The following is a 17,302-nucleotide window of genomic DNA, read 5'->3' as shown; positions in this document are numbered from 1 at the left end:
CACTAGTTGCTGCCATTTTTTTAATTAAATCGTCATGCAACTTCCTAGCCTTTTCACATATGATCGCTTGAGAGATACTATCTCCTATCTGTTTTTCGTTTATTCACACCAATAACAGTCTCTCAACATCTTCTATCACTTGCGATCTCGGTTTCGAAAACATAGTTGCACCTTTGGCAAGGACAGCTTCCTTGATTGCCGTTTTCTTGGCCACAATAGTAGCGATGGTTGATTGGGGTTTTGTGTACAACCTGGCCAGCTCGGAGACACGCACTCCACTTTCATACTTAGCAATGATCTCTTTCTTCATATCCATAGTAATTCTCACCCTTTTTTCTGTAGGGTTGGCACTAGAAGCTTTCTTGGGGCCCATGGTGACTTATTTTGCAGGTGCAATCACTACAAACGCTGTGATAATATGAAATGTTCCAATTGTATGTTTGGATGGGACTGTGGTGGCTGGCTGGCTTGTAAACACTGGCACCCACGGGACAAGTGAGGTGCACTCAGGCCACAAGTGGACGCGTCTCGAACGGAACAAATAGTGTTGGTCGGATTTTTTAGCGCTAGTCAAGGCAAAAATTGTGTTAAAATGTATCACTAGTTGGATTTAACGTTAGACGATGCCAACGTTGGTCGAGGGTCCACTGTACTGTCTGTTTATCAGTTCAAGACTTCTTAAAAACCACATACTCAACCATAACTAAATAAATACTGAATAACTGAATCTCATATATGTATAACCTGTGATCCTATCAAACGTTTTTTTTTTTTTAATTACATTACCTAATAGAATACTCCATTCTCTTGAATGTACAGTAACTCATCTAATGACCATATGATCTGTTTCTGCACTACAAATCATTGATTTTACTCTATCTGATTCGATTATATTATACATTGTTATGCTACAAATTTGTAGAACTTTAATGCTTCTTATTTGTACTGCATGTTGTAATTTGTTTACTGTAATTTTTACCACTGAATATATCATTGCTTAGTTAATCTTAAGTTAATTTTAAGCCTGCCCATAATGCTCTGCATACAAGGGACTTTTGGCATGTACACCCAATCACTATATTTCTTTGTACAACTATGTATCATGTCCAAATAAATAATAAATAAATAGTCACTGCCTTTGCAGAGGTGCCCAGATATGACAGTTTAGATATCACTCCAAAGAGCCAGTATCTCAGACCCCTCCTTTAAAGTGCAGCATTGTACTTCCCACTTCCAGGAATAAAGTCCAGCAAGCCAGTTTCCCAAATCCCTTCACAAAATACAGTGGACCCCTGGTTAATGATATTTTTTTCATTCCAGAAGTATGTTCAGGTGCCAGTACTGACCGAATTTGTTCCCATAAGGAATATTGTGAAGTAGATTAGTCCATTTCAGACCCCCAAACATACATGTGCAAACGCACTTACATAAATACACTTACATAATTGGTCGCATTGGGAGGTGATCATTAAGCGGGGGGTCCACTGTATAACCCAGCCCACATTCCAACAGCTCGTCAGGTCCCAAAAACCATTTGTCTCCATTCACTCCTATCTAATGTGCACACACAAATCTGCTGCATGTCCAGGCTCCTTGCACACAAGCATTAGGATGTTTGGTAAGTATTTTCAGTTTTATGGATGTTTGACATTGGATGTTTATTTTTTAAAGAATATTCATTCATTTTGCAGGGAATCACCATCAAACCTCTTACAATATTGCTGGGGGTGAAGAGGGCAGAGAAGCGCACACTTACCATGAATGAAAGACTCCACGAGAGGGTAAATGATCTCAACTTTTAATTGCTGTACAGTAGGTCCCACTGAAAATGTGAATGCATTCCCAAAAATCTTTGATTAGTATTGTTCTGGACTCTGAACCTAGACATCCATGTTGTAATAGGAAATGCACTCTGAGCCATAATGTTCCGTATCTGATTTTATATATATTTTTTTTTTTTTTTTTTAAATAATTGGAGATGCACTCCCAAGCCATATTTTATCTGATATCTTGTTTAACAGTAAAATATAAGGATACTGTATAGCTTTCTGAGTCTTTCTTTCCCTTTTTTTTCCTTCCACTTTCCCTCCTACCTCACATTCCTTTCTTCTCTCTCCCATTCACTGTTATCCTTTGTGTATGACACAACGCACTTGATTTATGTTCTCCACCATCTTGCAAATGATAAAATATAAGGTGTCTGGCCATATGGCACATAGGGTGTTTGGAAGGAGTGGCTTTGGTAATTCACCTACCTACCAGACTCGCCAACTTCTTCCTTTGTCCTTTGACCATTATCCATCACTAGGGTCTCGGTTTCCTTTCCAGACTACAAGGCAGCCTACTGGCTTAAGTGGCATACCAACCTAGCTTTCCTGCAACCAGTTCAAAGCCTCTCTCCTAAGCTCCCAGGCATCTCTCCTGCCTCGTTGTATTAACGAACATTTTTCCATCTTTCCCTCCCCACAAGCCACTAATGTATACTAATCAGAATGTATATAATAAATCCACAGTTCTTTACTGAGCTTTACCAAACAAATGTGAGCTCTGTACATGTAAAAAATTATCATATACAGTGGACCCCTGGTTCACGATATTAATCCGTTCCTGAGAGCTCATCGTAAACCAAAATTATCGGAAAGCGAATCAGTATTCCCCATAAGAAATAATGGAAATCAAATTAATCCGTGCAAGACAACCAAAAGTATGAAAAAAAAACTTTTACCACATGATATATTAAGTTTAATGCAATATAATAATTACAATAACAATAATGACAATAGAATAATCACAATAGAATACACCTACCATCTAACTTACGACCTGCTCGACTTACGACCACTCGACTTACGATCGTGTTTTTTATGCCAAATTTCTGGGAAATAAACAACTATTTGCGTTGTACACAGTGTTTATCCTAAACCTTACAGTATAAAATACAGTACTAACAACATAAAAAGTAAAGTAAAACATGAAATACCAAAATAAAACAATAAAATAGTCATTAGAAAAATGTTTTGTTGATATTCAGTGGTAAAGTTCGACTTACGACCATTTTGACTTACGACTGGTTTCTCGGAACCGAACTCGGTCGTAAGTCGGACGGTAGGTGTAATTGACACTTGCCTTTAATGAAGATCTGGTGATGATTGATGGGATGGGAGGAGGGAAGAGTGTCGAAGTTTTTAATGTTTAGAAGGGGAATCCCCTCCATTAGGACTTGAGGTAGCAAGTCCTTTTCTGGGGTTTATTTATTTATTTATTTAGTAATTTTAGCATACATACAGAGGTACAAAAAAATACAGGACCACTAGGACCAGCTTGAGAGTCGCTGGACTTCTGTCGCACAACATATCTGTCCATAGAGGCCTGTACCTCTCATTCCTTTATGACTTTCCTAAGGTGGTTCACAACATTGTCAGTGTACAGGTTGCCAACACGGCTTGCAGTAGCTGTGTCAGGGTGATTTTCATCAAAAAAGGCTTGCACTTCAAGCCACTTTGCACACATTTCCTTAATTTCAGTAGCCCCCAGGTAACCCTTGGTCTCAATGGGTTGGCACTAGAAGCTTTCTTGGGGCCCATGGTGACTTATTTTGCAGAAACAAGCACCAAAAACAGTGATAATATGGATAATATAGAATGTACCGAATGTATCCTTAGATATGCACACACTGGCTGGCTTGTAAACACTGGACACGTCTCGTATGAATCGTATTGCATACCGGGTTTTGTAATGGGAAGAGAGGCAAATTTTTTGCGATATAATGCTTCGGATACAGGATTTATCAGATACTGATGGCTTCGCGAAGCGGGGGTCCACTGTATAATGTTTGAATGTGTTTCGTAAAAAAAGCTGAAATGTGTACAAATACCATACAGTAGGATCCCTGTATCTGCAGGGGATGCATTCCAAGAACCTGCCGTGGATACCAAAACTGTGGATAGTTGCAAACCCTCTACAGTGGTACCTCGAGTTACGAACTTAATTCATTCCAGAAGGCTGTTCGAGTGCCGATACCAAACGAATTTGTTCCCTTAAGGAATAATGTAAATTAGTCTCTTTCAGGCCCCCCAGAAATACACTTACAAAAGCACTTACATAATTGTTGAGTAGGGAGCTATTTGAAACTCGAGTTACCACTGTATACAAGTCCTCTGCATAGCTGTTATAAAGTTTAATTGATAAATTATATAAGTGGAGAATTATCACGGTTTCTCTTAGGCTTTGAAGAACTGCCAGCTTTTCTATTTTTGTGCTTTGGGGCCATTATTATGCAAAATTAAGAGGTATTTTTGGGTGACGGTAAACCATGGGTAACTGAAACCGCAGATACCATATCAGTAGATACAGGGGTTCTACTGTATTTGAAATTGCTCTACAGATCAGCAGTCATACAGTATTCATTCAAAAGTGCAGTGCATTGTAAGTTGGAACCTATATTACAGTCATACCCTGCTTAATGTTGTTTCAGCTTATGTCAAATTTGCCTTTACTCCACTTCTAGAGTAAATTTCAGTTCGGCAAACGTCATTGCATCCGACTTTACATCACTTGGCAACATCACCTATGTCATAATAAAAGGACATGAAATAAATTTTCACTGAAATTTTTTTTAAAATAAAACAAAAAAAAATATTCAATAAAACCATATTAAAAACATAATATATACTTCTTTCTTTCAACACACCGGCCGTATCCCACCGAGGCAGGGTGGCCCAAAAGGAAAAACGAAAGTTTCTCCTTTTACATTTAGTAATATATACAGGAGAAGGGGTTACTAGCCCCTTGCCCCTGGCATTTTAGTTGCCTCTTACAACACTCATGGCTTACGGAGGAAGAATTCTGTTCCACTTCCCCATGGAGAATAATGTATACATATACACTAATATATTTACATTGAAAAATTGTAAAAAAATGTCCATTGCAGCATTGCTGCGGGTTTTCATTCAAAACAAGGGCGATGCCATGTGCATTTTTGCCCATGCTGCGATTGTGTGCTTGTTTTGCTTTCCTTTGTTATTTTTGTGATTATTCCTTTACTGTGTCTGTTACCTATGGGTCCTAAGGAGGATAGTGCTAGTGATTCCAAGTGTAATGTGGTTTCAATGGAAGACAAGTTAATTGTGATTAAAAGCATGTTTTTATGCTAATTGTAAGGTGTTTCTTTTCATACTTAAGGCATTTTTAAGGGCAAATCACAAGGTAAATAATTTTTTTAAGTTGTGTTCATTATTCTTTAACAAAATGATTAAAGTGTGTTTTTTAGTGTTCTTTAAGGTGTAACAATAATTATATTCTTTCGCGAGTTATTTACACTAGTTGTAAGGCATTTTTAAAGCATTACTTCCAGTTTGTCAAAAATTGGGTTTACATCACAGCTCTTGGAGCCAATTAATGACGTAGGGCGGAGTAAGACTGTACGTATATTGTTTTGTAATGGTATCCTAGTAATAGCCTTTGAATGTGTGCATTGCCAGCAACTGGATAGTTGATCATGTGAACACAAGATCACTTCTTTGAATAAACCAAAGTTTTTTTTATAGCATTACTTACTAGTAATGGAATTCCAAAAAGTAACATGCCTGGGGAATGGCTCATGTTGCATTATTATTTTTTTGTAGAGTGGAATCATGAAAAGAAAAAATATAAAACTGTTTTAACCCCACCAGTGTTGCAGTTTTTTAAAAAATTGTAGAGATTACGGTAATGCCAACAAAAGACAAATTTATTGTTAAACTTAAGAAGTTATGCAAGTGCAAAGTTGGTGGTCTAGGCACAGTTTATGCCTCAGCAATTTGCCCACTTTGAGGCTATTTTGAGACAGTTTCATTACCTAAACTGCCCCAATTTTTGGCTATTTTGCTAGTATGCCTTCCATTCTATTGAGCACAAGAAATTAGCCATTCCACTGTAGATATTCTAGCCTACTGATGCATAAATTTACGAAAGCGACACTGGACCCAATCGTGGAGATCTTTGTGACTGACAGATGTAAAATGAGATGGTGTTTGTAAATTGTATTACAGCAAGCTCTAGAATTTGCTGTAATTGGTTCTAGGAAACTCAGAGTATGTTTTTCTATACATTTCTTGTTATAAATTAGGTACACATTCCTCTTAGATCTGAGAAAACTGTTGTCTTAAAGACAGTGTCCCTGTTCTTTCGCCATCTCACCTGCACTGGCTCTTGATCTTAAAAACTTGGGACAAAGTTAAATGGCAGATTTTGCCACCTGATTTTAAAAGTTTAGATTTCTATAAATACAAACCTCAACTTTGTTTCTTGAGTTGTTTTTGGCTTGTTAATCACTCCCCATGGCATTCTGAATCAAAATTTTGTGAATTGCTATAATTTAAGCTTATCAGATTATCAGAAGTAATAATAATGTATACTTTACAGTCAATGGACTACATCACAGCAGGCATGGAGGATGTAGCAGGCAGGCATGGAAATCTCCTCTTTAGAAAAAAGTAAGTTCACCTACAGCCTCTACTCAACAACAGAGTTCCATTCCTGAGACCACGTAGTTAAATGAATTCATCGCTAAGTGAGGAGCATACTATAATGGTAGTGAGTTTGTGTCAACCATATTTCATATTGTTTTAATGTCACCTCTGTACCATTTATGACATTTCTGGTATATTTTTAAATGTTTATACAGTAGTGTATTGTATATTGAAATAAACAGAATAGAGGAAATCAGATCTAATATACAATATTTAGGTATGAATACTGGTCAGAGCCCATTGTAAGCTCGAAGTGTTGGTAAATGAGTACTTCACTGAGGAGAGGCTGTAATAATTTTTGCATTTTAGCATTATTCCTCAACATGCATGCTATAGACAGTGGTTGGTAGACAGCAACCACTCAGGGAGGTACTACCGTCCTACCAAGTGAGTGTAAAGAGGATGTCTGTATTTTGTTTTACATGATGGTAGGATTGCTGGTGTCTTTTTTCTGTCTCAAACATGCAAGGTTTCAGGTACATCTTGCTACTTCTACTTACACTTAGGTCACACTACTCCTGCATGTACATGTTTATGTATACACACTCGTCTGAGTTTTCTTTGATTTTATCTTAATAGTACTTATTCTTATTGCTTTTCCTTTCATATCCATGGGGAAGTGAAATAAGAATCTTTCCTCCGTAAGCCATGCATGTTGTAGAAATCAACTAAAATGCCAGGAACAATGGTGTAGTAACCCCTTTTCCCATATAGCTTACTAAAAAGAAAAAGAAGAAAACCGTCGAAGTGGGATGTTTGAATGTGTGTGGATGTTGTGAGAATGATAAGAAAGAGATGATTGTGGATGTTATGAATGAAAAGAAGCTGTATGTCCTGGCTTTAAGTGAAACAAAGCTGAAGGGGATAGTTTCATTGGGGAGAAATAAATGGGATTAGGTCAGGGGGTTTCAAATAGAGCTAAAGAAGTAGCAATAATGTTGAAGGATAAATTATGGCAGGAAAAGAGGGAATATAAATGCATAAGAGGTAGATGGGACAAAAGGAAAATGACAACATCAAGTAAGAGAGGTGAAAGTACAGTGGACCCCCGAGTTTCGTGATTAATCCGTTCCAGAGAGTCTGCCGAATGACGAAATTGCCAAATGGCCATACGAAATAATGGAAATAAAATTAATCCGTTCCAGACACCCAAAAATATTAAAATAATTTTTTTTTTTTTTTTCAAATTAAATGGATTTACATACTGAAAACAATGAGAAATCAAGTACATACATATATAAAATAATAATATTACACTTACCTTTACTGAAGACTTCTGGGTGGATGGAAGACGGGAGGAGGGGATAGGAGGAAGGTGTACACTATTGTTTGGAAGGAGAATCTCCTTCCATTAGGACTTCAGGTACCAAGTCCTTATCTGGGGTTGCTTCCCTTCTTTGTTTTTTTTTAAAGACACTGGGAACAACTTGAGTCACTGAACCCCTGTCGCACAAAATATCTGTCCAGAGAGCTCTGTTTCTGGCATTTTCTTTAAGATTTGTCAGAAGTAGGACACAAGACTGTCATTGTACATGTTGCCAATCGGCCTGCAACAGCTTTGTCAGGGTGAAGTTCATCCATAAATGTTTGCACTTCAGTCCACTTTGCACAAATGTCCTTAATCTTTGAAGAAGGCACCTTTCTCCATCTCTCTTCCTCCTCCTCTGCAGCTATTTTCTGAGCTGTGATCTCTTGCTGTTGCAGATGAAGCTCTTGCAGCTCTTCAGTGGTTAGCTCTTCCCTGTGGTCGTCCACATCTCGCCACTCACCTCCAACCCCAGGGACTTCCCCAATGCCACAATAGATGCCACAACTGGCATAGGCTCCTTAGGGGTCAGCCCCAAACCCTTCAAAATCCCTCTTGTACACATTCTGGCCACAGTTTTCTCCAAGCAGAATTCAAAGTTCTGCAAGTCACTCATTGCCAAGCCTTACCTATACAATTTATGCAAGTGAGGATATTGAAGTGATCTTTCCAGAACTCTCTTAGGGTCAGTTCGGTGTCTGAGGTCACTTCAAAGCACTTTTGAAGCACTGCTTTGGTGTACAGTTTTTTGAAGTTTGAAATGACCTGCTGGTCCATGGGCTGGATGAGAGGAGTTGTATTAGGGGGCAAGAACTTCACCGTGGTGAAACTGAACTCCACTATTTGCTCTTCCAAGTCTGGAGGATGAGCAGGAGCATTGTCCATTACCAGGAGGCACATGAGTGGCAATTTATTTTCCAGAAGGTATTTCTTCACACTGGGGCCAAACACTTCATTAAATCAGTCTAGGAAAATTCCCCTTGTGACCCATGCCTTATAGTTAGCCTTCCACATCACACACAAATTACTCTTGGCGACACTGTTTTTCTTGAACACGCTGGGATTTTCAGAGTGATACACCAGTAAAGGCTTCACTTTGCAATCCCCACTAGCATTACTACAAAACATGAGAGTAAGCCTATCCTTCATAGGCTTGTGTCCTGGGAGTGCCGTTTCCTCCTGCATGATGTAGGTCCTCTTTGGCATTTTCTTCCAAAAGAGACCTGTTTCGTCACAATTAAACAGTTGTTGGGGGGTTTGAATTCTCCAGTGTCTACGCACTCCTTAAACTCCTGTACAAACTTCTAGGCTGCTTTTTTGTCAGAACTGGCAGCCTCACCATGCCTTATCACACTGTGAATGCCACTACGCTTCTTAAATCTCTCAAACCAACCTTTGCTGGCCTTAAAATCACAAGCATCACCACTTGTTGCAGACAATTTCTTTACGAGATCATTATGCAACTCCCTTGCCTTTTCACATATCGACTGCATAATACTATCTCCTGCTAACTGTTTTTGGGTAATCCACACCAACAATAACCTTTTCACTTCTTCGAGGATTTGCGATCTCTTTTTTTGTCAGCATATCTACCCCTTTTGCAACAACAGCACACTTTATTTCCTTTCCCTTCGCCACAATCGAAGTGATGGCTGAATGGGGTTTGCCATACATCCTGGCAAGTTCTGGAACATGCGCTCCGCTCTCATATTTTTCAATGATTTCCTTCTTGAATTCGATCATGTTCCTCGCTTTCTTTACCAAAGGGCTTGCACTACCTTTCCTTGGGTCCATGGTGACTTATTTAGCAGTTGCAAGCACAAAAAACAATGGATTATTATGAAATGTATTGTATGAACCCACGGGGGTGATGGTCACGTGCTGGTAAACAATGGCACACTGAGTGTGAATGGTGTGGGAGACTGGCTTTGTGTGTGCGGTAACAGGCGGACGCGTACTGGACGGTCGCTGAATCACGAGTCCAATCACGAACCACGAGGCTAAATTTTGCCAAAAAAACTTGCCGAAAGTCGGATTTCACGAAAGTCGATGCCAACGAAACTCGGGGGTCCACTGTATATAAACTGAGGAGAAAGTTAGGGTGAGATATAAGCAACTATTGGCAGAAAGGTGGGCTAATGCAAGTATGAGTAGTGGGGGGGTTGAAGAGGGTTGGGGTAGTTTTAAAAATGCAGTATTAGAATGTGGGGCAGAAGTTTGTTGCTAAAGGAGGGTGGGTACAGGAGGAAAGAGGAGTGATTGGTAGAATGATGAATTAAAGGGTGTGATTAAAGAGAAAAAGGTAGCTTATGAGAGGTTTTTACAAAACAGAGGTGTTATAAGAAGAGTAGAGTATGTGGAGAGTAAAAGAAAGGTGAAAGTGGTGAGAGAGTGCAAATGGAGAGCAGATGACAGAGTGGGAGAGGCAGTGTCAAGAAATTTTGCAGAAAATAAGAAAAAATTTTGGAGATAAACAGGTTAAGAAAGCCTAGAGAACGAATGGATTTGTCAATTAAAGACAGAGTGAGGGAGTTAGTAGATGGGGAGCTAGAGGTATTGGGTACATGGCGGGAATATTTTGAGGAACTTTTAAATGTCGATGAAGAGAGAGAAGTGGTAATTTCATGCACTGGCCAGGGAGGTATCACATCTTTTAGGAGTGAAGAAGAGCAGGACACGAGTGTGGGGGAGGTGCGTGAGGCATTACGTAAAATGAAACTGGGTAAAGCAGCTGGAACTGACGGGATCAAGACAGAAATGTTAAAAGCAGGGGGGGATATAGTGTTGGAATGGTTGGTGTTTTTGTTTAATGAATGTATGAAAGGGGGAAAGGTATCTAGGGATTGGCAGAGAGCATGTATAGTTCCTTTATATGAAGGGAAGGGGGACAAAAAAGATTGCATTTTTTTTTGTTTGTTTGTTTGTTTGTTTAACAAACCGGCCATATCCCACCAAGACAGGGTGGCCCAAAAAATAAAAACGAAAGTTCCTCTTTTAAAATTTAGTAATTTATACAGGAGAAGGGGTTACTAGACCCTTGCTCCCGGCATTTTAGTCGCCTCTTACAACATGCATGGCTTATGGAGGAAGAATTCTATTCCACTTCCCCATGGAGATTAGAGGAAATAAACAAGAAAAAGAACTGGAAAAAAAATAGAAGAAAACCCAGAAGGGTGTGTATATATATGCTTTTACATATATGTGTAGTGTGACCTAAGTGTAAGCAGAAGTAGCAAGATGTACCTGTAATCTTGCATATATTGTAAAAATTATTGGGGAATAAGTTTACTGAGTATATCAGGTAAAGTGTATGGTAGGATTATTATTGAAAGAATTAGAGGTAAGAGAGTAGGATTGCAGATGAGCATGGAGGCCTTAGAGTGGGTAGGGGATGTGTAGATCATGTTTACATTGAAGCATATATGTGAACAGTACATGTATTTAGATAAAGGTGGGGAAGTTTTCATTGCATTTATGGATTTAGAAAAGGCATATGATAATGGATAGGGGAGCAATGTGGCAGATGTTACAAGTGTATGGAATAGGTAATAAGTTACTAAGTACTGTAAAGATTTGTTATGAGGATAGTGAGGCTCAGGTTAAGGTGTGGAGGAGAGAGGGAGATTACTTCCCAGTAAAAGTAGATCTTAGACAGTGATGTGTAATGTCACCATGGTTGTCTAATATATTTATCAAACGATTTATATAAAGAAAAATTGGGTATCGCATTGGAGAGAAGGAGTATGGTAGTAGTGAATGTTTTCAGGTATTTGTTAGCTGACGTGTCAGCGGATGGCTTTATGAAGGATGGGGTTAATCACAGAATTGATGAGAAAAAAAAGGTGAGTGGTGTGTTGAGGTATCTGTGGAGACAAAAAAAAGTTATCCATGGAGGCAAAGAAGGGAATGTTTGAAAGTATAGTGGTACCAACACTCTTGTATGGATGTGAGGCTTGGGTTGTAAATGCTGCAGCGAGGAGGCGGCTAGAGACGGTGGAGATGTCCTGTCTAAGGGCAGTGTATGGTGTAAATATTGTGCAGAGAATTTGGAGTGTGGGAATTAGGAGGTGTAGGGTTAATAAAAGTATTAGTCAGAGGGTTGAAGAGGGGTTGTTGAGGTGGTTTGGTCATTTAGAGAAATGGATCAAAGTAGAATTACTTGGAGAGTGTATAAATCTGTAGGGGAAGGATTGTTGGGTAGGAGTCGTACTTGAAAAGGTTGGAGAGAGAGGGTAAAGGAGGTTTTATGGGCAAGGGGCTTGGACTTCCAGCAAGAGTGTGTGAGTGTGTTAGATAGGAGTGAATGGAGACGAATGGTGTTTGGGACCTGACGATCTGTGGGAGTGTGAGCAGAGTAATATTTAGTGAAGGGATTCAGAGAAACCGGTGATTTTTATATAGCTGGACTTGAGTACTGGAAATGGGAAGTACAGTGATTGCACTTTAAAGGAGGGGTTTGGGATATTGACAGTTTGGAGGGATATGTTGTATTAAAAATTTTTTATATATGCTTCTAAACTGTTGTATCTGGGTGCCTCTGCAAAGACAATGATAATGTATGAGTGAGGTGAAAGTGTTGAATGATGATGAAAGTATTTTCTTTTTGGGTCACCCTGCCTCAGTGGTAGAGGGCCGACTTGTTGGAAAAAAAAAAATGCAAGCTGTATTAAACTTTTATTACTGATACGTGCATGGCTAAGCATGTGATACAGCTATTGAGATAATATTGAATCAAAGCTATGATAATATGGTACAGTGATTGCCTTAGGTTTGGGTGCCTTATAAAGTTCCTCAGTATTTTGTGATAACTTTTTCATGTTCCCCATACCACTCCTGTGAGTAGTAGTACAAAAATTAGAGGCGCACAACCAGTTTGTGAAGTAAATTGCAGTATTGTAAAATCTAAATATTAACAGCCATGTTATAATTGTGGAGAAATTATTTCTGCAACTGATTCATAATCTGCAAATTTATTAGTTTGCTGAAGGGGTTAAACACTGTAAAATCTATCACCCTCGTAAAAATCTTATTTTCTAAGCTAATGCTCTTTTTCACGTGCTTTTCATGTCATCATACTTCAATTTGCTATAAGAAGACTGGGGAATTTTTAGGGAAGTATTTTGGCATGGCCAGTTTAATGGGATTTAAGTGATGCATTTTTTTTTTTTTTTTTTTTTTCTCTCTCTCAACAAGTCGGCCGTCTCCCACCGAGGCAGGGTGACCCAAAAAAGAAAGAAAATCCCCAGAAAGAAAATACTACTTTCATCATCATTCAACACTTTCACCACACTCACACATTATCACTGTTTTTGCAGAGGTGCTCAGAATACAACAGTTTAGAAGCATATACGTATAAAGATACACAACATATCCCTCTAAACTGCCAATATCCCAAACCCCTCCTTTAAAGTGCAGGCATTGTACTTCCCATTTCCAGGACTCAAGTCCGACTACTATATGAAAATAACTGGTTTCCCTGAATCCCTTCACTAAATATTACCCTGCTCACACTCCAACAGATCGTCAGGTCCCAAGTATCATTCGTCTCCATTCACTCCTATCTAACACTCTCATGCACGCTTGCTGGAAGTCCAAGCCCCTCGCCCACAAAACCTGCTTTACCCCCTCTTTCCAACCCTTTCGAGGACGACCCCTACCCCTCCTTCCTTCCCCTATAGATTTATATGCTTTCCATGTCATTCTACTTTGATCCATTCTCTCTAAATGACCAAACCACCTCAACAACCCCTCTTCTGCCCTCTGACTAATGCTTTTATTAACTCCACACCTTCTCCTAATTTCCACACTCCGAATTTTCTGCATAATATTTACACCACACATTGCCCTTAGACAGGACATCTCCACTGCCTCCAACCGTCTCCTCGCTGCTGCATATTAAAGTTAAATTAACTTGGTGTAATAGTAATTGTATTTTGTTCATGCTAGTAGCTTATTTTATTATACCTTTTTGCCTTTGATGTTCTTGTGTGTGTTTGTCACATTTAGTTTTTATTGCCAAGAGCACCGAGTAATCTACCAGGTCAAGGTGTGGATATTGTACATGCATTTTATGTATACTGTACCAGTGGAACCTCGGTACTCGAACTTAATTTGCTTCAGAAGTCTGAGTGCCGATCTGTTCGAGTACCGAATGATTTTTTTCCGCCCAATTTTCTTTGTTTTTGTTGGCTGTTATCACTAATCTTCTCAGACCCTATGGTGACTTATTTATGCAAATAATATAAAAAAAAATGCCAAAAAATTTGAAGAAACATGAAATAATTTACAGCGAAGTTCTGGTTGGTCATGTTTGGTCGAGGGCCAAGCAAATGGTCGACTACCGAGCGATTTTTTTTTTTTACCGAACAAAGCGTTCAGGTAAGGAGCTCTTCAAATACTGAGGTTCCACTGTGGTAGTGGCACCAACACTTTAATGGGTGTGAGATAGTGGGACAGTACCAAAACTTGTGCCAATATCGATACTCAGTTTTAGACAGATACTAGTGCCATCACTATGAGCCGATACCTACTGATGTTCACTTTTAGGCCGATACCAATATGTCTCAATCGGCCAATACAGGAGGGCCCCTCTTATACAGTAGGTTAGGTTCTGGGCTACCACTGTAAATCTAAAATTGCTGTAAAGTGAATCATAGCCTTTGTTCACTTTCACAAGCATCTATAAGCCGGATAACATGTTTGTCGTGCCGAATAGGTGAAACTGGTCAGTTAGCAAGAACTCATTTAAAATTAAGTCTTTTGTAAAATTTTCTCTTATACATTTAAATATTTATTTTTTCATTATGTTAAAAATTAATAATTTTTGTGCCAAAAGAACCTTAGAAAACTTACCTAATCTTATTATAACAAGCACAGTTTAGTCTAATCCTACTAAATATATTTTAGATAACTTTACAATAATTTAATAAACAAACACAATGAAATATATCTTTTGTTAGGTTAAGAATGATTTTTGTGAAATTATTGCATACACAAATTTTCACTTGCCTTATCTGGCAAGAGCATTGCTATTTAAGCCAAAATCGCAAGTTTTATTTCTTCGGCACGACGTATACACTATAATGTATTAAACAAACAATATAACTAGGTCTAAAATTTGTATGTGCGGTACACATATTACATACTTTAAAATATCTTTGTTCTTAGCTTATAGTGAATGGTGAATATATTTATTCTAGGAAGCCTTGAATAAATGAAGAATGGGTATAATTAAAAACTGCTGTATTAGCAAAATGCTGTAAATCAAAGCTCTGTAAAGTGGGGCCTGCCTGTGAAACATGGGTGGCTACGGGCAGTAGAAATGTCATGTTTGACAGCAGTGTGTGGTGTTAATGCTGAGCAGAGAATTTGGATCGTAAAATTAACGTTTGATGGCTGTAATTCAGAGAGCTGAGCAAAGATTGTTGAGTTGGTTTGGGTATATAGAGAAGATGAAAAGGGTATACAAGTCTGAAGTGGAACGTAGGAGGGGCAGGGGTCATCCCAGAAGCGGTTGAAGTGAGGGGCTTAGAGTTTTAGGGGCTTGAGCATCCAGCAGTGTGTGTGGGGGGGGGAGGAGATAGATTAGAGACAAGTGGTTTTAATGGACATGGTGTTGGAGTGTGAACAAGGTAACTTAAGGGATTCAGTGAAATTGGTTTGCTGGACTTGGAGTTCTAGACTAAGGAGGGGTTGGGATGTTTCAGTTGGAGGGTAATATTGATAGTGAAGGCAACAAGCTGCTGAAAGACAGTATTTGAATGAATGATGGTTACCCTGGCTTGGCAGGAGACAGAAAGTTGAAATAAAAAAAAAGAAAAAGAAAAGGAAATATTTACTGAATTATTCTGATATTTTGAATATTGTTGATTAGTCTTGGTATCTTAGAGGCATGAAAATAGTCAATAGTTAAAATACTGAGTAATTACTTATCTTAGTTTTTGAGGGAATAGTGTCGTGCTGGAAATGTAGAGACAGGTAATTTCTGTTATTGAAATATAATTTCCCTTTGTATGTATACAAGAGGTAGAGGATTGCACTGCTAGAATTTTCTTATAGCAGCATAATTTTAATCATAAACTTTTACTTTTTTTCTAGGTTCAAGCGATTCAATAATAAATATATAACTCCATTCTTAGTCCGTGATAAGAATGTAATGGAACCTAAATTCATAGAAACATTCAGTCAGATCAAGATGAATGAAGCCCTTCAATACATGGCCACCAACGGCAATGCTTCCAAAAATATAGAGTCTTTTACCAGTTTATTACGAAATGCTGCAACTCACCCACAGTAAGTTTCCTAGCTAATCTTTTAAATAATTTTGTGTTAAAAACTAGCTGTCAAAACTTGCTTATAAGAACCTTCTCAGCAAGATTTATCATTGTGTATTTAGAGAAATTGAGTTTTCAGTACAATTCCTCAGTTATTAAAGTCACTGTTTAACTAATTTGAAAGTGAAATTTGTATAGTATTATACTTTTAAGAAATATTTCAGAATTGCTATGCTTTAGCTGAACAGACGAATATGATTATAGTACAAATGTCATGTTATACAAAGAAATATGTGACTTCGTTTTTTGTTCTTAGTCTCCTGAAGAACAACCAAGGTGAGTGGAACCTGGATGTTGGAGAGCTGGAATACAACCCCACCACGAGGGACATAAATGATGCTAAATTCCATCATCTCCTTTCTAGTGAATACACTGCCGTCAAGCGTGTGAGTATACAAGACTAAGATTGTATATGTATGTTAAGCATATTGAAATATCTGTAGACTGGCTGCAAGAAATGGGAAAGCAGGTATTAAGCCTCTGCTCACTTAACAACAGAGATAGGGGCCTAAGACCCCGTCAGTAAACGATTTCGTTGTTAATCGAGGAGTCGCCCCTTACTGACACTTCAAAAGTGTCACCACCCAAAATTAAAACATTCAGTTTTAGGTTTGTTGGGAAATTCTTTTCAATCTGTTTATTATTAACCTTTAAACTGTACAAACGTAGATCTATGTTCACTCACGTAGCACTCCGAACATAGATCTACTTCTTTTTTTTTTTTTTTACATAAGAAAGCATGTAAATTCGAACATAGATCTATTTTCAGAGCGCTACGCGAGTGAACGTAGATCTAAGTTTGGATGGTTTAAGGGTTAACAGTAATACAACATGAAATAGTTCAATGACTTACTTTCGAGATATTCCAGGAAACTTGTGCATAGATGATTGCTTGCTTGCTCTTTTTTTTTTTTTTTTTTTGAGAAAATCGCACTTTTTTCAGTCTTTGAATAGGGTAAGAGTGATTTTCTATAGTTACCTTTCAGGCACATAACGGTTTTTGTTATGGTTGCGGTCACTTTTTTTTTTTTTATTCCTTTCGGCTCTCCACCCTTGAATATCCCTCTATATAATGTCAGTTTTTATTAATTTGGGCGCCTTTATCGTGCTTCTCTGTTATTTATGTTATACCTAATTTTTTTTTTTTTTTTTTT

The 17,302-nt window shown here is 38.3% G+C and overlaps 1 protein-coding gene across 2 annotated transcripts in view; it reads left to right on the top strand.

The window, feature by feature from the left end:
• The window catches only part of LOC128694866 (probable Na(+)/H(+) antiporter nhx-9), a 354,538-nt gene that overhangs the window by 314,605 nt on the left and 22,631 nt on the right, over positions 1-17,302 (top strand). For both annotated transcript variants that reach the window (XM_070094338.1, XM_070094337.1), the window contains exons 8-11: positions 1,692-1,781; positions 6,403-6,473; positions 15,913-16,107; positions 16,405-16,534. In XM_070094338.1, coding sequence (XP_069950439.1) covers positions 1,692-1,781; positions 6,403-6,473; positions 15,913-16,107; positions 16,405-16,534 — 486 coding nt within the window. The remainder of the gene's footprint in view (positions 1-1,691; positions 1,782-6,402; positions 6,474-15,912; positions 16,108-16,404; positions 16,535-17,302) is intronic.

This window comes from Cherax quadricarinatus, chromosome 45 (assembly GCF_038502225.1).
Source record: "Cherax quadricarinatus isolate ZL_2023a chromosome 45, ASM3850222v1, whole genome shotgun sequence".
In the NCBI taxonomy this organism is placed as follows: domain Eukaryota; kingdom Metazoa; phylum Arthropoda; class Malacostraca; order Decapoda; family Parastacidae; genus Cherax; species Cherax quadricarinatus.
Note: the sequence above shows the minus strand (reverse complement) of the source record. Positions and strands in the feature narration are given on the sequence as shown.